The 20,044-nt window shown below is 54.5% G+C and overlaps 1 protein-coding gene across 1 annotated transcript; it reads left to right on the top strand.

The window, feature by feature from the left end:
- The first annotated feature begins 15,891 nt into the window (after positions 1 to 15,891).
- SLC32A1 (solute carrier family 32 member 1) lies at positions 15,892 to 19,716 on the top strand. The gene is made up of 2 exons (XM_008158408.3): positions 15,892 to 16,284; positions 18,529 to 19,716. The coding sequence occupies exons 1-2, from the start codon at positions 15,892 to 15,894 to the stop codon at positions 19,714 to 19,716; spliced, it is 1,581 nt and encodes a 526-aa protein (XP_008156630.1).
- Positions 19,717 to 20,044: the final 328 nt, after the last annotated feature.

Below are 20,044 nucleotides of genomic sequence, written 5' to 3'. Positions count from 1 at the left end.
GGAGAACGGGGAGAAGATGGAGAGGGTGATGTAACAGGCGTGGTCAGTGCCCTGCCCATATCCCCAAGCACTGATCGCTGACTCCCAGCCTCAGAGGTTGAGGATTACCCCCCAACTCTTCCCACCAATTCTCAGTGCACACGACACATCTCATCCTTCTCCCAATGCTGGACAGTGGGGCTCAAGCCCTCTGAGGAATGAGCGGTGAGGGTTCTCTCTGGCCTTTGAGGTGACTAATCAATGGGATTGATCCTTCGAAGACTCCACCTCCACAAAGTGTTTGAGGCCACAGTCTGTGGCCCCCAGGCCTGGAGCCAGCAGTTGCACTCAAAGGCACCTTCCAGGGCCGACCTCAGCCTCTGACCCGGGAAGGCAGCACCAGGCCGGCGGGATCTGCTGCAGCCTCCAGCTCCACCTGGATGGGCTTCCTCCTCACGTTGTCTGGAAGCTGAGTCTGCGCAGTCAGATGCCGCTGCTCTTCGGTAAACCCAGCCTGTCACCCGGGGCAGCCCCACCATCTGCCTTGGCAACGTCCTACAGGATGTACTGCATGGAAAAGACCCCGCTACGAGGGACCCAGCTGCCCAGAGGCCAGCTCCTGGGAGTACGCGGTTGGCTTTGTTCTGGGTTCATTTCAGTGGCTGTCTCAGCACGTCTCTGCACACACAGCGCCATTGCAGCCTTTTGCCCAATGCTGAGGTGGGGGGAGGGTTCTGGGTCTGATCTATGGGTCCATGGTCTTCACTAGAACAACAAGTATGCCCCCTTGATGATGATGCCTGCCCAGGGCCCTATGGGAGAGAAGCGTTGCAGCTGTGTCTGACTCAGAAAGTTGCAGAGTGGCTTGGTGAGCGCCGGGAGTCGGGAGTGGGATGGGTAGCCGGCCGTTGATGCCCTGCCCCACATTCCCTCCGCCACCTCCAAGCTCATCTCCGGGCTCCGTAGACAGTTCCAGGGCCATTGGCAGCTTTCATCTCCGTGCCTGGCTCCCTCTTCTTCTCACCCTGAAGGCTCTTCCTGGTGCCACATAACCTGGAAGTGCTGGGGGGTGGGGGCGGGGACCCTCAACCTATGAGACCGGAGTCAGTGGACCAGTACTCCAGGCTCCCCTTCCCTTGGTGGGACAATCCTGAGGTTCATTCTGCAGGATTCCTCAGAGGAAAGAGCCCAACTGCCTACGGGGGGCAACTCCCTCATTAGCCGCCCTTCCTCCACTGGCTTTCTCCCTCCGCCTTCCTCACCTGCTTCCTGGGATCATCTCCCAAATCAACCACTTGCACCCAAGCCCTGGCTTTGAGGGGAAGCTCACCTAAGATCTGTGATGGGGCCGTGACAACACAGTGACATTGACTCTTTGCCAGCACCAGGAGCTGCGGTTGGAGGAGGGGGACAGCGGCAAATGGGTCAGGGCCATAGTCTTGGACGGGCCCAACTGTTGGGGCTGGTGGACACCTAAGTAAGTACCACCGGCCATGTCCCAAGTGATACGAAACAGGGGGATCGCGGAGAAGGAAGCATGTGCCTCTGCACAGAGGCCAGCGACGGTTTCTGGAAAAGGTACCACGTGAGCTGAGCCTCAAGGACAGGCATTGTTCCTTGTCCTCCGGGTCCACGCTGCATTGTCAGCTCCTCCTCCAGGAGCACTGTGCACCTCTACTTTCTCCACTGGGTCACGCTCCCCGGCAATGGCTGTCATTGCCCCTGAACCTCTCCTCTCTAGCACTCCATGCACACAGCTCCCCACCACAAGCTCCATGAGGGCAGGGACGAAGCCTGGCTTTGCTGACATGTCAGTCCCCAGCATGGCGGTCGCTTCCTTCCCGCCCCTCTGCCATTGCCCCAGGTCCAACTTCATTGCCACCTGGAAGATTGCACTTGCCTCCTCATTGGTCTTCCTTCCCCTTCAAAGCCACTTTGCACAACTGCTGGTGTCAGGCCTGCTTCCCCAGCTCCTAACAGCTATAGTCGCCCCCCTCACCTGTACAAGGGGCCAATTTGGACCTAGATGAAAAGAACTAGGAAACCTCATGCCACCCATGGGACCAGAATGTAGAGGCTGGGACCATTTCTACTGCCTTCATTGTTCACAGGCCCCACGTAAGTCCTGGATATCGACATCACCCACTGAGCCGCAACCTTGCTCCAAGAGTGGCCCTGTGTGCAAGTGGCTAAATGGAGGCACAGCCTCCTCCTGTGAATCTTGTGGAAATCTTGGATTGCTTCTCCTCCAGGAAGCCTCCCCGAACTCAGTTCCCTCGGGGCAGGGTAGATACCCTGTGTCCCTGTGCTTCCCCCTAGCACAGCCTCCACCATGCAGCAAATTTCATTCACTCACTCACTCATTCAGCAACTACTGATTGAGCCCCTACCACGTGAGAGGCACTGTCCTAGGAGCTGGGATACACCAGTGCACAACGTAGAAAAAATCCTGCCCTTGTGGGGGAGACTGATAATAAAGAAGACAAATAACTGCAATGTGTATTAGATCAGGTGGTAATCAGTGCCACGGAGAAACAGAAATCCAAGACACGCAATAGGAAGTATAGGTGCCCATGGTAAGAAGGTGGCATTTGAGGAAAGACTGAAGGAGGAGAGGGATGAGCCTTTTCCAGGTAAATGGACAAGAAGTGGTCCAGCATGCCCCAGGGCCACCTCAGCTTATGCCCTGTACAGAGTGGGGTGGGCTGGATGAGCAGACACTGGGGGTGAGAACCAAGACACATGCATGGGAGTGAGATGAGGTTCAAGCTCCCAATGTTTGGTGCAGGAGGGACTCCCATAGCTCTGGCTTTGACCAGGTAAACTCACCCCTGTATCCTACAGGCCCAGGTGATGATGGTGATGATGGTGATGCTCTTATTCAAAGATCTACCATGTGGCTTGAGGCTTGCAAAATACTATCAGCTACATTGTGTCTATAGCTCAGCCTACCATCTTCAATAGTAGGTAACGATTGTATTATCCAGGCCTCTTTAGGTTGTAAGTAACAGAGGACTTTTTTTCTCCACTGTGCTAGACAAAAAAAGTCTCACAGAGAATTTGATGTCTAGGCCTGGGTCACATCTCTGTTCCTGGGGTTTGCAGGGTTAGCCCCATCCATATCACACGTATTAAGGATAATTATGAAGTGAGGAGGAAAGCAGGTTTCTCCAAGAGAAAGGTACAAAAAGCTCAAGTCCACAAGAGTATAACAGCCTCCCCTCTGCCCCGTGTTCCAGAGGAGGAAAGTGGTTGCACTCTCAGAGAGGGCAGATGCCTTGCCCAAAGTCACACAGCCACCGGATGGAAAAGCCGGGACAAATCCCAGGTCCCAAAACTCTGAGTGTAGGATGCTTTTCCCTTCACTGGAGCTGCTTCTCGAAGGCTAAAGCAAAGCATCCCTTACTACCTTAAGAGAGCCACAAGACAGAGGTAGCTCTGGCCAGGCCTGCAAGGTCCTTTTATCAAAGCGGACAGAAGTGGCCTCCACTCTGCCATGGTCCCTCCCCAGCTGGCCTGGGCCTGGATTCAGAGGAGACAGTGGAGGCAGGATGAGCAGAGACACTCTCCTCTCAGCGTCAGCCAGCCCAGGCCCAGGCGGGAGCTGCCCCACATCCCCCCATCCAGGCCACAGCAGGAGTCCAAATAGACAATTAATTACTGCCTGGCGCCCGGGGCGTTGGCTCCCCTTCCCCTCTGCTCAGCCAAGTGTGTAATGGAAATGGGACCAAAGCAGACTTCTCTGCCCAGAGGGACCCTGGCCCATTCAGCAGAGGATGGAGTCCAGGGGGCCAGGAAAGGGGGCGGAGACACAGAGGTGAGTTTATTAAAGCAATGAGCTTCTCCTCACCCCTCACCAATCCCTGACTCTTGGCCGCAGGCACGCACAGTCTTCTCAGACCCCTGCTCAGAATGGTCCTTTCTGGAAGCCTGAGTATAGGAGTATGCTTGATATTAATCTTGGATGATATTAATGGTTGTGGGTTGGGCAGTGACCTCCATACTTTACAAGTATTGTTCCTAAATCCTTGAGTCAGTCCTAGGATGTAGTTTTTATCTCTGTTTTACAGATGACAAAGGCGGAGGCCCAGAGAGATGACATGGGCTCTCAGGGGATGGTATCGTGTAGTGGCTGGAGCACAGGACCTGAAATGAGACAGACCCACTTGTGTCCCTTACTCGTTCCCCCCGGGGAAAGGTGCTTATCTTCTCTGTGCCTCAGTTTCCTCCCCTACAAAGTGGTGGTGATAGTCATACTCATCTCATAAAGTTGCTAGGACAGTGTTTGAGGGGAAGTGTTCAATAAATGGTAGCTATGGGGCTTTAGAGGGTAGGTGCTGTTATAACCTGTTCTACAACTTGAACATATTAAATGCACTATTTTAAAGTGGATCATAATATGTGCATACTATTTGCACCCTACGCACATGTAATGAGGAACATTTCATTCACAAAATTTCAGGCACATTTTGAATCTTCTCATTCTGCCTCTAATGCCCCTCACCAGTCAACAGCTCAGTTGGGCATCATTTTCTGTTTTTTTTATATTAAGAACATAATGGGAATTTTTGCTTGTTCCTAGATGAGCCATATAAATTCTGATGATGAATTTGTTTTTATAAAACTCAGACACCCTTGCTAGAGATTTTTAGAAATTCCCCAATCTTGTTGAAAAATCTTTGCCCTAAAATGGGGGGAATTGACTCCTCCAGACATCCTGATGGGCAGACTGATAACTTTTGTGCACTAAAGAGAAGAAAAACCCAGTCCAGATCAATGGCATATAAAAGACAAGTCACACACAACTAGAGTGAGCCAGGGCCTGGCCATGGTGGCTCAGTGGTTGAGCATCAACCTATGAACCAGGAGGTCACAGTTTGATTCTCGGTCAGGGCACATACCTGAGTTGCTGGTGTGCAGGAGGCAGCCGATCAATGATTCTCTCTCATCATTGATGTTTCTATTTCTCTCTCCCTCTCCCTTCCTCTCTGAAATCAACAAATATATATATATTTTTAAAGAGCGAGCCAGGATACCTCTCCTCCACTCATGGCTTTCTAGGGAGCCTTGTCTCCCTGCAGCCCCTGAGCGCGAGGAGCACCAGAGGGGAGGGGACTGGGTTACTTCATTTCTGCCACCCCCACACCCTACAGGGGGTCCAGCACAGAATCAGGGCTTGGTGAAGATTGAATAAAAGAATGAATGAATGAATGAATGAATGAATGAATGGCATATCTAAGCTTTAGAGGATGAAGAGTGAAGGAGAAAAAATTAGAGAGCTATCTATTCTCCGCTCCTTTAGAGTGCTGAATAATCTCTATATTCTTTGTAAAAGATCTCCAAAGATAAATTAAGTGTGTGTGTGGGTGTGGGGGGGGGGGGGGGAACACAACAAGAGTATACAATAAGGTGTAGAATGTGCTACCTTTTGTGTAAAAAAAAAAAAAAGGAAAAGACAGTGTGAATATGTATTTGTTTACATATTTGAACTTGAGGTGTAGGCAAATGGAAGGCTACTTAAGAAAACAGTAAGGGTGCTTAGGGAGGATCAGAGGATGGGTGTATGGGAAGCAGGAGTTGGAGAAAGACTTTCCACTCTACACATTTTATATATTTTTAAAAATTTTCTGAACCATATGAAATTTAAAAAAAAAAAAAAGGAAAACAAAAAGATACAGGAAATTTCTCTCCAAGAAAATGCTGAATAAGAAACCACCCCCTTGCTTGAAGCCAGTGGAGGGAAAGGAATGCTTAGTTAATACCTAGTTACAGCTCATCTTCTGAAGGACTTAATTAAGGGCTTGGTGATCTCCTCACCTATTGATCTCGGACCAGAAAGCATTAGGTACATTCCCAGAAGCCCTGAGCTTTTCAAAATTGTTTCTCTGAACTCCAAGCCTTTTGTCAGTCGCCCGTGCATCCTCCCAGGATGGAGGAGGGATGGAGTTGGTAGTGGCTACTGGGGCTAGAGGTGGCAGGCAAGAAGTCTGCCTGCCTTCAAGTGTGTGTTCTGAACCACAGAAATGAGAGTCAGTGGGAGCGGGCTGGGAACAGAGAGGAACTGCTGGAGAGGAGGCTGCTCAGACCCGCTGGGTCAGGACACACAGCGCCTTGTGGTTGTGAGCTGGGGAGCGGGTGAGTTTGGCAGCTGGGTGACTGAGAAGGCCAGACGTGGCTTTAGAACTCTCCCAGGTAAGCATCATGCCCAGAGATGCAGCCTTCAGTGGCTGGGGATGCCACCACATAGACCTGGAGGGCCCCGTGGCTCTGGGTGACAGGGTCTCTTCCTGAGCCACACCTGCCTCCCAGCACCCCGGGGCCCTTGGGATCCAGCGCTGGAGAGGAGCTGAGGGACTGGGTTTCCAGTGGACTAGCTCAGACCCTCTTCATCTTGAATGAGGAGCAGGCTGGGGCTTCTCAGCCAATCACCAAGCCCACCCTAATGAGCCATAACGACGCCTGATTGCTCCTTTGTGTTACTGGGCTGGCTCTCAGCGCCTCTTCCATCTGAGGCTGTGGGGAGGGGAATGGGGGCCTTGATGACTAATATGCACCACCGGTTTCCTGTTTTAGGATAAACACATGTTGGGGACAGGGTCTTCCCCCTCCCCCCACCCCATTCTCAGAGATCCAAGTGCCAGGCATAGACGAGTGAGGGTGAGGTGAAGGTGAATAGAACCAGTTCCCACGGTTTGCAAGGCATGTATTTGACTATGGGGGCAGAATCATATCCCTATTTGGCTGAGTAACTGAAGCCCAGAGAAGGGTTAGTGTATAATCACAGATAGTAGATAATGGAACCAAGTAAGGTTTCACTCATTAATTCAGTCAACAAGCATTTATTGACCATCTACTATGTGTCAGGCACTGTGCTAGGTGTTACATATGAACCCAGAGCTGTTCCAATTGAGACAACAATAAGCATAACTAGTTTTTATTGAGCGTTTACTATGTGCTGGGTCCTTCACTACCCACTTTTTGTGTGATGTTTCATTAATCCTCCACCGACACTGTGAAGCTACTGAATGGGGCAGAAAGTGTTTCTCTCTGTCTCCATCCTGAAGGGCGGCACATACCAAAGGTAGTTCACAAATAGGGGCATTTGGAAAGAACAGGGACTGAGCAGCTGAAGAGATGAGAGAGAGGCCAAAGGGGAGGAGTCACCTCAAGATGAATGACCACATGGGCAACTCCAGAGATCCGATCAAAGAACTCCCATCCCATCCCGAGGAGGGTGGGAGCCTGATGAGCTGATTAGAACACAGGCGCGCACACACAAACACACACATGCATGCACACACCCACAGATTATGTTGTATTGAAAGATCCCACTTGAACACAAACTAAAAGCCTCCTCCACATCTTCCTTTGGACTCCACGTACAACTCTGTGCACTGCCCAGTTTAATCATGAATGTCCCAACCCTTCCTCGAACTGCCAAGGCATGGTTTTAGGACAATCATTTTTATCCCCATTTAACAGATGAGTAAACTGAGGCTGAGAGACCCTGAGTCACCTGTGCCAGTCGCTCACCCAGGAGTGGCAGAGTTGACTCCAGAGCTGAAATCTGAACCAACCTCAGGCTGCCCCTGGAGCCATTGATCATGAGGCCAGCCTTGCTGCCCTGGGTACCTGGCAGGCAGTGGGTGGAAGCCCCTCACTGTAAAACAGAAAGCCCCTCCCCCTCCTCACTCTCCTCCTCCCCACAGCCCAGCTCGGCTCAGAGCTATTAACCAGGTCACACTGGCTTGTCCCAGTCCAATAGTTCCCTTAATTGCCTTTTTATACCACGTCGTACAACTGTTCATTACGCTGTCATATTTCCCCTTGAAGGCAACAGTGGGGGAGCAGAACCGCGGATGGGGACCCGTCCAGGTGGCAGGGGCTGTGTGTGGGGCACCAATGTGTGAAGCTTATTTTCTCCTTGGTCAGAATGAATTAAACGCACGCTTCTCACACTTGAGTAATACATGAGTCGTTTTTAAAGGGGAAAAAATAAATCTACAGCCCCCTCCCAACATTTGACAAATTATCTTTATTACAATTTTACTAAAATAGGTACCAACATAAAGCTAAGTATAAAACCTTATCCTTTTAGCTCCATACAACTGGAAAAGCTAAGACCATGCACCAATGTGATACAAAGAAAGCTACAAAATCAGAAATTTCAAAATAACACAATTCATTTAATGTGATGGATGATGTGTTGCTAAAATTAAATCGCCACTTGCACAGTGAGCATGGTTCTGTATGCTTCAGCATTTAGCCCCCCTCTGTTCTTTTGTCATGAGGCCCATGACAATTAAAGCAGTATTTGGTCTTCCAGGAGAACTAGAATCTGCTGGAAGATTTTTTTAAGACATAAAATAATTTAAAATTAATTAATTCTGGGTGAGAGCTCACACACCCCAGGTTAGAAAACACTCCATGTCCCAGGAACCTTTATTAGCCGTGCAGGGCTCAGCTATCCTGTGGGAAGAGCCATGTGTTCTTGAGGCTGGAGAGCCCAGGACACAGAGTTCAGCCCTCAGAGGCCAGACCTCACCAAGACTTCAGTGAAATCCACAAGCATCTGCTCTATACCTGCCCTGTGCACCCCACCTCCCTGTCCCAGAGGAATTGGCCATGTGGTCAACAGGAACATGAGGGTCGCGTGGGTGGACACTTATAGCGGTCAGTGCAGAGAGAATGCCCGAGAACAGACATGAGATCTGTGTGGCCAGTGGGAGTCAGATCTGGATTGCAGCCTCTCCCTGGTGTCTGAGGCCCAAGGCCTTCCTGGCAGACTCACCTGGAGAGCTGAGGTTATAAGGGCAGCTCTGATCCGGGGTTTGCATCCTGGGTCTGCCATTATTTAGCTGCAAGACTTTGGGCAAATAATTAACCTTTCTGTACTCCAGCGTCCTTATCTATGAATGGGCATGAAACCAACCCAAGCTCACAGGATGCTGTAAGGCAATAATGAGGGAACACATGTAAAGCACTTATCCTAGAATAAGTGTTTGTTAAATGTTAACGTTGATATCTCACCTGAATCCAGATCTCAGCAGAATTGGAAGAGAACAAAAGTTCTACATTGGGCTCTGAGGCTGGAGGTCAGGGACACATCACACGTGGGCTACAGAGGATTTGAAACGGCGCAACATTTTGTGTGTGTTTCTGGAGAGAGGATCTTCAGCCTCATCAGATGTCCAAAGGGGTTGTGACCTAGAAGAATCTTTGGCTCCTGAGCTAGTGCTGGTCAGGGGCTGGCAGAGGCCTTCAGTGTCTTAGGCAGCTCAAGTGCCATAACAAAACACCACAGACTAGGTCCCTTACAAGATAGGCATTTATTTTCTCACAGCTCTGGAGGCTGGAAGTCCAAGATCAAGGTCTGGCAGGTTGGTTTCTGGTGGGGACTCTCTCCCTGGCCTGAAGGTGGCTGCCTTCTCACTGTGCCTTCACATGTCGGAGAGAGCAAGTGAGCTCTCTTCTGGAATCTCTTCTTCTATAGACACTAATCCTATCAAACCAGGGCCCCATCCTTATGGCCTCATTTAACCGTCATTACTTCCTTAGAGGCCCTGTCTCCAAATACATTTGGGGTTAAGGCTTCATCATAATGAATTTGGGGAGGTGGAGGCACAATTTGGCCCACAGCACTGTGAGGTAGGTTATCCTAAATCTGCGTGAGGGAAGGTGTTGACCAGCAAAGGCTAACCCTTGATCCTTCTAACAAGGATCACCCCCAGCTTCCCTGGCCCAAATAATCCAACACCTCGACCCCCATAACTGTCCCTCCAACCTCCCCCTTTCCCCTGCTTGTGCCCATCCATCACCACCTCCCATGTTCAGTGCTGCAGTTCCTGCCTGCAACCTCCTAAAATGACAATGGACTAACCTAAGGATTGTGCGAATTTAAGAAGATAATCCCGAGTGCTCAACAGTGCTTGGCAAACTAAGAGTTCTCAGTAAACGTTAGCTCTGCACCAACAGGTTTGAGCCAGATCAGACCCACAGCCTCTTTGCACTCCTAGAGTCCAGGGTCCTTATCACAGGGCTCACTGGAGCCACAGCCTCCCCAACACTGTCACTCCCAGTTGTTATAACCAGTGACTCACAGGTTCCTGGGGGTGCAGAGTGGTGAACCTGAGTGTGCACCCCAAGCCTGCTCTGAACAAAAATCACATCTCACACAGGTATGTATGACTGGCTTTCAACTATGTAGAAGGTGATGTGAGCACAAAGGAAAATCCATTTGGAAGAGCGACAGAACTCAGAATTCAGAACTGGATTTTGGCCATTGTGTGTGTTTCCTCAACCAATGATACTAGAAATTCATGGGGGGGGGGGGGGCGCAGGGAGATGGTTTTGTTACATCAATTTAATTCAACCCCACAAATGTTTATTGAGTGTTTACTATGTGCTAGGGACCCAGTGGGGAAGGAAGTCACCATGCTCCCTGCTTCCCAGCATAACAGGAGGGCAGAAACTATTGATCTAACCCACCGAGTCTGGTCCAGGGCTCCTCTCTCAGTTCCAGGCAGCTTTTCCTAGTTTCAAAGGCTTCTGAGGACCAGGCGTGGGTCCCCATGTCCCCTGTTCCTTAGGCCTTTCCTAGAGCCATGTGCACAGAAGGCTTGACCCGAGAGGCCCGGAAGTCATGAAAGCCAGCTTCCCTTGCCCTGAGGCAGGACTCACCCGGACATGATCTCTGAGCTATCCAGCCTCTATCTGCAAGCCTCCAGAGGTGGGCTGCTCACTACCTCAGCTGGGTAAACTGCTACTATTGACAAAGTCATTATTGTATTTTACTGTGTTTTACCCTGAGTTAGCAGCGGCAGCACTACACCCTCCACGGTCCCACCTGCTTTTTCTCACCAAAGGCAGAAGAACCAGGGTTTTTGTTCCGGGCCTGGGCTGCCCACTTGGAGCCCTCAGCCTTACTGCCCCTCTCCTCCCTTGTGCCTGTGGGCACAGGATCAGGAAATTGGGTTTGGGTTTGGGGCAAGGTGGGCATGCAGCTGCAAGGAAGTCTCACCAATGCCCCAGCTTGAAGAGGGGGGGATGATTTCTAGAGCCAGTGCCTGTCCTTACAGCAGGAAAAGGCCCACAGACAGAACTTGCTTGGGAAAGGGAAGGGAAAGGGGGGGGGTTTCTGTCTGTGATCATTCAGCCCCGAAATGATGCTCATGATGTTGGCTTTCCAGGCCATTAATTCAAGGGCTCTGTGCCCCACCCCCATGTTGCTGCCTGCTCTGGGAGATAAGCCCAGTTCTATTTAACCCTATTTATTCCCCCAAAGTGGCCTCCATCTCCATTAGCCAGGCGTTTAACCCCTTGGGTACTGAAGGCATAAAAAATAGAGAGATGGATCTCCTGTGGGAAGAGGGATGTGCATCTCACCTGGGCTCAGGCTGCAGGACCGATCCAGAATACAGCCCTTGCTTCATGGGGCTTGGCAGGAGTCCCAGGAGCCCCTCACCCACTGCCTCTCAGGTCCTACCCCCACCCCCACCCCAAGACAGTAGGACCTTGTCTGGCCCTAGGATGAAAGCCCCTGCCCTACTCCTCATAGATCAGCAGCAGGGACAGCTCCAGCTCCCTCACCACACAGCCACCCAGCCTACATTTCCTTTGTCACATCTGGGTCCTGGCACTGGCCAAGAGGAAGGCCGTGGCACCTCTGTCTCTTTTGTACCCTGCTGGCAGGCACCTCTGCTGGCATGTCCTGCTCTGTCTCCCTGTGCCCTCGTCCAGTGTGTTCCTTTTATGTCTCCTCGGCCCCCTTCCCTCACTTTGTTCTCCCCTCTTTTCCCCTTCAGTGATCATACAGGAGTAGTCTTTCATTTGTGGGTGCCTGACTGTTGGTCTCAGTGTGAAATATATATGTGTGTGTGGTTTCCTGTGTCTGGGTATCTGTCACTGTGTGTGTGACTTTCCATGTCTATGCCTGTCCTTGCACTGCTGTGTGTCTAAGCCTGTTCCCCAGCAATTCTGCCTATGGGACTGGATCGAGGGGTGCCTGTCCTGGTTTCTTTGTGTGGCAGGCAGTCTCGGTACAAATCTTGCGTGTGTCTGTCTGTGTGCCGGCCTGTCCTGGGCCTGTGCGTGTTGCTCTGTCAATCTGAGTAAATCTGCCCGTGTGCTTGAATCTGTGTGTTGGCCTCATTTCTTTGTGCACCTGTCAGTTGGCTTGTCATTCTCTGTGTGTGAGTGTCTGTGTGCATGTTGTGTGTTGTGTTTCAACTCAGGGGGCCAAGCTGCTGCAAATTCTTCTCATGAGGGTGCCCCTAGAGGAGCTTTTAGGAGAATTTGGAGGTTGATGGTTTCCCTAGAGCACAGCTCAACTCATTACCAGCTAGGTAGGTCGTCCTGTTTGTCTCCTGGGGCTGCCTGCCAGGTCCCCTGCCCTCTGCCCTACTCCTGACTTCCATTTCTTTCCCTTCAGGTTGATGCAGGACGGGAGGGGTGTGGACAGGGAGGTGGGGCAAAGACAGAAGAGTGTACAGTTCAACTCACTCTGACTCTCACACCCATCATAGGCTTTTTCTTGCACAGACTTTCCCCCAAACAATGAGAAATGGCCATTGGATATAACAGTAACAACAGCAACGACAATAAAATAATTGCTACCACATATTGGGCACTTAGCACATGCTAAGCATTTCATATGCAATACCTCATAGAATCCCCTCAATGTGAGGTTATTTTCACATTTTATTTATAAGAAATGGAACGAGAGAAAAGCTAATTATTCCAATGTCCCACAGCTGGTATATGATGGAACATGGCTTTCCAATACAGGATGGGCTGCTTCTGAGCTTGCTGCCCAGGAAAGAAGGTTAACAGAGGCATTCCTCCCCCAGTGGCTGGCATCTCATTACAGCCAAAAAAACTGGAATCTGATTTTGAATTTCATCTTTTTTGACAGCAAAGTGGCCAGACACTGAATAAGCCTGGAGAGGAGATAGAAGGACAAGATGAGGTTGTGGAAGGGAAGGCACAGGAGGGCCATCAGGATTCCTGGGCCCTAGCCTGGCTGTACCCTGGGCTCTCTGTGACCTTGAGCAGGTCACTTCACTGCCAGGCCCGGGTTTGCTGATCTGCACACTGAAGATGAAAAATATGAAAGTAAGGCTCTTCGAGGAGGTTTTAGGGTTGGTTTGAGCATTGAAGAAAGGATGGTTGGACTGAAAGCTCTCTGATGTGCCTCCTAGACACAAGAATTGGGGTGGAGAGCGCAGACAGGACTATGCTTGGGTCATCTTGGTGATTCCCACAACAGCCAGAAGAGAGCCACATGCATAGTAGGGCTGTGAGATGGTTTGCTGAAGGAATGGTTAATGAATGAATTTCTCACTATTGAAAGAATGTCACAGTCCACCTTGGGTCCTACAGCAGTGATCATCATAAAGGAAAAGGAAAAGGGAAGAAACTAAATACTTTGGACCCTCATAAAATCCATGAATTGGCAATGACCAACTGATACATGTATGCCATTGATTCACTTGTCAGAAAAGGCCTCGATGGCTACCTTCAGGTCTGGATGTGTATGGGGGGCACTAGGGAACCCCAGTCTCTTCCCAGATCATCTGGTGGGTGCCTAAAGAATTTCACCAGGAGCAGAAGTGGAGGGAATGCAAATTAGGAGGTGATGACCTTTGTCTATAGGAATCTGGGGAAAAGGTTCTTTCTCCCCAGAACTTGGGGACCGGGGTGGGAAAGGTCATTGTGCAAGGGCAAATCTCTGGGATGGGAGATCAGTTCTATTTCAAAGCCTCTTTGGAGGAGAGAATCTGTGGTGGGGAGGAAGGATCTCTGTCCTGTCTTTGTACGGAATCCTATCATGATTCTGAGGATCTGTCTGGGGAAGGTCTCTGTGGGCAGCTTTTCTTGTCATAGTGGGGGTCTTCAGGTTAGGGGTGGAGGGGGGGGCGGGGTTCCGTTCTTGTTTTCTGCCAAGCAGGCTCTTGGGGGAATTTAAAAGGTATATTGGGAGGTTTTAGGAACATCTCTGTCCAATGTGGTGGAGGTTTCCTAATTGGAGAGGAGATTCTGGGAGACTGTGAGGCAGAGGGGAGGAGGAGGGGACTGATTAAGTGGGGGGTGGGGGGGCTGTTGTCCTGGCAGCTCGGAAGCCTGGTCAAAGCCCTCAGGCCGCCCTACTTGTGCGCTGACGTGAGCTAATCTAGAAATACTGCAGGGGAGCAGACAGGGTTCTCCCAGACTCAGGGCCTCAGGATGGGAGAGACTGAGGGGCCTTTTTTCTTCCTTCTGATCGCCCCCCCCCCCTTCCCCGCAGGCCTCCACTCACAGCCGCTAATCCTCCTTCATCTGGGCTGGGGCAGCAGGGTGGCAAAGGGTGCTGTTTACTGCTTAGGAGGGGTCTGAGCGAGAGTCCAGCTGGGAACACATACGGGGACCCATACTGAGCGGCGGACGCACAGGGAGACACAATTAGGAAAGGACGCACACAGGCAAAAACGCAGGCAACCCATTTGGAAACGTATGCACACGAAACCCAACACACAAGCTCCGTGCACATCCAGGTTCACATGCGAACAAAACTACACATTTACATAAACACGGTTACCAAGTCTCACCCTGGGAATCCACTCCGAGCCAGCCCGTATCACTATCTGATACAGTGTCGGTCTTTGTCTCTTATTCTTGCTTCGCGCAACACGCACTCAACAGGAACAGTCTAGGTTTTCATGGCCGGGCGGCCGCCGTGCGAGCAAAAGCCCGAGCGCACCGCGCGCCTCCCGCGCGCCTGGGCCCGCTGCGAGCGCGTCTTTTCTCCGCGCTGGACGCTGGCTAAGCCCCTCTCCGGCGTGGGCATTCGCAGGCCCGCCACGAGGCTGTGGAGAGATGCCCTCACCAAATCCTGCCTCCTTCCAGACCCGCCAAACGAAAAGAAAGCGAAAAGCCAACCTTTCGCCTCCATTCTGCACACAGTTGGAGAGCGGTTGGTGGCGAGCGACCCGAAGATTTGCTTCCATCGCAGCATCCTGGACAGGCGGAGACAGTCCCGCGGCCGGGCTAAGCATTCTTGAGAGCAATCCGTGACCGGCACTTCTGCCTTCCAAGGGGGCTTGCGGCCAGGTTTAAGTGCGTGTGATGGGTGCCAGGGAGGCAGATGGACCCCCAGACGGCCCGGGCAGGCAGCGACAGGTCACTGTCCTGCTGCCTTTCAGGGTATCTAGACCTGTCCTTGGCCAGAGAATCTGGGGCCAAAAGGCTCCCGGACTCTGGAGGGGATTGTTGGGACCGCGGTTCCGCGGGACCGCGAGAATCAGCACGCCTGGGCCCCCTCCCTCCCTGCGGCGGCGGGGTAGGAAGGGCCAGGATCCGAGCTTAGCACCTCCCCCAGAAATGCAGCACTCCAGCCCCCACCGCGCCCTCCGCACCCCTTCTTCGCGCGCTCCCTCCCGCTGCCTTCCCGCGGACGCCCTTCTGCCCTCCTCTCCAGTCTCCTGAGTTCCTTAGTGCCCCCTTCCCCTTCCCCTAGCCCCCTCCTCACACCCCCGGCCTCCGGCGTTTCCCCTCCCTGTCACCCCACCCCCGCCTGATTCCTAGGGGCGGGAGCGCATTGGGCTGCGCAAGGGTGGGGGCGCCGCTCCAGCTTCGCGTAGCTGCTCTGACGCCGCCGCGGCCGCCGCCGCAGCCCAGCCCGCGCCCCGCGGCAGCTCCGCAGTGCACTCGCCGCCGCCGCTCCGCCAGCCCCGCTGCCCGCCCGCCAGCCCACCGGGTCGGCCCTGAGCGAGCCTCAGCCGCCAGCCGGGAGGGTCATGAGCCAGAGCGCCCTGGGGCGCCGCGGGGAAAGCCAGAGAAGATAGCGGCCTCGAGCTCCCCTGGACCTCGCCGCCTCGCCGCGCGGTCCCCGCGTCTCCAGCCCCTTCTGTCCGTTCCTTGCGCCCCGCCGCCGCCATGGCCACCCTGCTCCGCAGCAAGCTGTCCAACGTGGCCACGACCGTGTCCAACAAGTCTCAGGCCAAGGTGAGCGGCATGTTCGCCAGGATGGGCTTTCAGGCGGCCACCGACGAAGAGGCGGTGGGATTCGCGCACTGCGATGACCTAGACTTTGAGCACCGCCAGGGGCTGCAGATGGACATCCTGAAAACCGAGGGCGAGCCCTGCGGGGACGAGGGCGCCGAACCGCCCGTCGAGGGAGACATCCATTACCAGCGCGGCGACGGCGCGCCCCTGCCGCCCTCGGGCTCCAAGGACCAGGCCGTGGGGGCTGGTGGCGAGTTCGGGGGCCACGACAAGCCCAAGATCACGGCGTGGGAAGCGGGCTGGAACGTGACCAACGCCATCCAGGTGAGCGCGGGATTCCCAGCTCTGCCTCCCCCCTCCCCCACTCAAGCGCTGATATCCCCCGCTGAGTCCCCTGGCGACCTGGGCCGCGAGAAGCCCTCTAGTACCGGGGAGCGCCCCTCCCTCCCAGCCCCCAGGAGGAATCGACGCCCCCAGGCACGCAGCGTCTCGCTCCCTGAACCGCACCACGTCCCGAGGCTCCCGCCGCAGCACAGCTAGACTGAGGTTAGGTCAGAGACACCTGCCCTCAAACCCCGCAAAAGGGAGGGAAACAGAAGGAGGGTGAGCGGGGAGGGGTGAGGGAGAAAGAAAATCAGGATTGCATCGCGTGGGACTCCGGAATGGATTCACAGCTTCATTTTGGAGCGGAAAGGAGAGGGAAATTTTGCTGAGCTGGGAGTCTCCTCCCTCGACACACACGCATATACGAGTACACGCGCACGTATATCGGCAGGCGCACATGCCCACAGCCATCCTCCCCCGGGAGCAAACGCCGCGCACAGGTGCACACGACATGCATCAATGTATAGACCACAAGATTATCCTCAAACGCACCTTCCTCATCCCTACACCTCCAATACAGAGAAGCACATATCCGTACATACAGAAACCCACACAAACCCATAAGCACACACATAAACCCATTTGAACATATCACACGCGCACATATGCACTGACTCACGCCGACAGTAACCAGCCCGCTCTCAGTTGGACACACAGGTGTACACACATACCCACACACGCTCATGTGGTCCGTGGAGCCTCAGCTTGACCCGTGCACAGATTCTCCCCTCTCGCTCGAAATCCCGGCTGCAACGCAAAGAGACCAGCTCCTGGGAGCGTGACCCAAGCGAAGCAGCTTCCAAATGCTCTGAACAGCCCGCACCTTTCCACCCCTACTTTCAACACCCCTCCCCGCCACTCCCCGCCAGGCGGCGCCAGTCTCCTCCGCCGGGAGCGGGTTTGAAGTCAGCCCCTTTCCGCGGGGAGCTGACGGGGGCGGTCAGGCTGCGGTTCTTGGGGCCAAAGAGGCCTAAGCCCTAGGCGCACTCGGGGCCTGTGGCTTGCCTTCCCCCACGGCGTCCCCAAAGGGCGCGGTCGTTGGGGCGCAGAACGTGGGTTTCCCGGGAACGGGAGGCCGCGGCGAGGTTGCCTGAGGACCTGGGCTCTCCGGGGCTTCGTGGGTCCTGCGCACTAAGTGGCCGGTCCCCAAGTGCCTCCCTCTCCAGGGCCCGGCGAGAGGGCCAGGCGGAACCGGGCACTGGGGGGAAACGGGGGCTGCTCCCGCATCCGTGGCCGTCTGCGCCTTCGCTGGGGCGTCTTTGAAGGCCGCGTTCCAAGGGCCCGGAAGAAGGCCGGGGCGGAAGGCCGGAGGCCCGCGGATCTAGGGAACCCTGGGTTTCGTTAGCTTTCTTCCCCACAGGGATTCTAAACCCTCCTTCCACAGCTCTACCAGCCCGACCCACTGCTTCTAGTTATACATTCCCACGTGATCTAGCCTTTCACACGCCACGCATCCTGCTGGCCTCTACGCTTCCCAGTAATCCCCTTCTTAAGGGCCGGGCCACAAGACTCCCTACCTCCAACCCTGCTTTCTGCCTCCCCTGCCGCCCCACCCCCGCCTCGCTTCCTACAGCCCCTTGCACAAATCCTCACGTGCCCTCAGTTCCCGCCTCCCCGTGGCTTGCCCCACACTCTGCCCCGCTCCTCCCTCCCGCTGCCGCCTTTAACGTTTCCTTCTCCAGCTCAGCCTCCAGGCACCCACATTTCCCTTATTCGATTTCCTCCACCACCACCCCCTGCAGCCCCTCCTTAAATCCTGCGCCCCCTCTTACTTGGGGCTCAGACCCAGCTCTCTACCTTTCTCAGAGCCCTTCCTAGCTACGGCCCTTCCAGCACCTTCTCCCCTCCCAAGTCCCCACTTGTGATTCTGTCCCCAGGAAATACCCTCAGGTATCTCCACATTCCCCTTCTTTCCTTGTGGTTTGACCTCGCACTCAGCCCACTCCACTCCTCTCAGCCATTAGCACACCTTTCCTTCTCTAGACACACCTCCGTCTCCATCTCTTGACTCAACACCCAGGCTCCCCATTAAGTCGCTTTGCACCCCTATTTTAGCCTACCCTCAATGTGGACTCACTCTCTTTAGCGCCCCCTACGGGCTGTAGCCTGAAGCCACGGCTCAGGCCCTCCCTTCCCAGGCCGCAGCAGCTCAGCCCCGGGTTTGGATGCCTTTTCGCTCCGCAGGGTATGTTCGTGCTGGGCCTGCCCTACGCCATCCTGCACGGCGGCTACCTGGGGTTGTTCCTCATCATCTTCGCGGCCGTGGTGTGCTGCTACACCGGCAAGATCCTCATCGCCTGCCTGTACGAGGAGAACGAGGACGGCGAGGTGGTGCGCGTGCGGGACTCGTACGTGGCCATCGCCAACGCGTGCTGCGCTCCCCGCTTCCCCACGCTGGGCGGGCGCGTGGTGAACGTGGCGCAGATCATCGAGCTGGTGATGACTTGTATCCTGTACGTGGTGGTGAGCGGCAACCTCATGTACAACAGCTTCCCGGGGCTGCCCGTGTCTCAGAAGTCCTGGTCCATCATCGCCACGGCCTTGCTGCTGCCCTGCGCCTTCCTTAAGAACCTGAAGGCCGTTTCCAAGTTCAGCCTGCTGTGCACGCTGGCCCACTTCGTCATCAACATCCTGGTCATCGCCTACTGCCTGTCGCGGGCGCGCGACTGGGCCTGGGAGAAGGTCAAGTTCTACATCGACGTCAAGAAGTTTCCCATCTCCATCGGCATCATCGTGTTCAGCTACACGTCGCAGATCTTCCTGCCTTCGCTGGAGGGCAACATGCAGCAGCCCAGCGAGTTCCACTGCATGATGAACTGGACGCACATCGCCGCCTGCGTGCTCAAGGGCCTCTTCGCGCTCGTCGCCTACCTCACCTGGGCCGACGAGACCAAGGAGGTCATCACGGACAACCTGCCCGGTTCCATCCGCGCCGTGGTCAACATCTTCCTGGTGGCCAAGGCGCTGCTGTCCTACCCGCTGCCCTTCTTCGCTGCCGTCGAGGTGCTGGAGAAGTCGCTCTTCCAGGAAGGCAGCCGCGCCTTCTTCCCCGCCTGCTACGGCGGCGACGGCCGCCTCAAGTCGTGGGGGCTGACGCTGCGCTGCGCGCTGGTGGTCTTCACGCTGCTCATGGCCATCTACGTGCCGCACTTCGCGCTGCTCATGGGCCTCACGGGCAGCCTCACCGGCGCCGGCCTCTGCTTCCTGCTGCCCAGCCTTTTCCACCTGCGCCTGCTCTGGCGCAAGCTGTTGTGGCACCAAGTCTTCTTCGACGTCGCCATCTTCGTCATCGGCGGCATCTGCAGCGTGTCCGGCTTCGTGCACTCGCTCGAGGGCCTCATCGAGGCCTACGGAACCAACGCGGAGGACTAGGCGGCCGGGGCGAGCTCCCGCGCTCCTCCCCCTCCCTGCCCCCCGCTCCCCCCGCCGCCCCGGGCGCCCTGCCGCCGCGCTTGGGAAGCCAAGCTTTCCACATCTCCGGTTCCTAGTCTCTGATTATTGGGGATGGGGGGTGGGAGGGGATAGGGATCCACAATCCATCGCGTCTGCGTTTCTGTCGTCCTTTCTTTTCCACAACACCCAGGTGTCGGGGGAGGCGGGGGCTCCTTTGTGGGCCGGGTTATCTGTCCTTCCAGGAGGGGCCCCATACCTAGGCCCCTGTCACCCAGGGGGGGTGGGAAGGGAGGGAGAGGGGAGCAGC

The sequence above is a fragment of the Eptesicus fuscus genome, chromosome 12, assembly GCF_027574615.1.
Source record: "Eptesicus fuscus isolate TK198812 chromosome 12, DD_ASM_mEF_20220401, whole genome shotgun sequence".
NCBI classification, from domain to species: Eukaryota; Metazoa; Chordata; class Mammalia; order Chiroptera; family Vespertilionidae; genus Eptesicus; species Eptesicus fuscus.
This window is presented reverse-complemented; position numbering and strand designations above follow the sequence as displayed.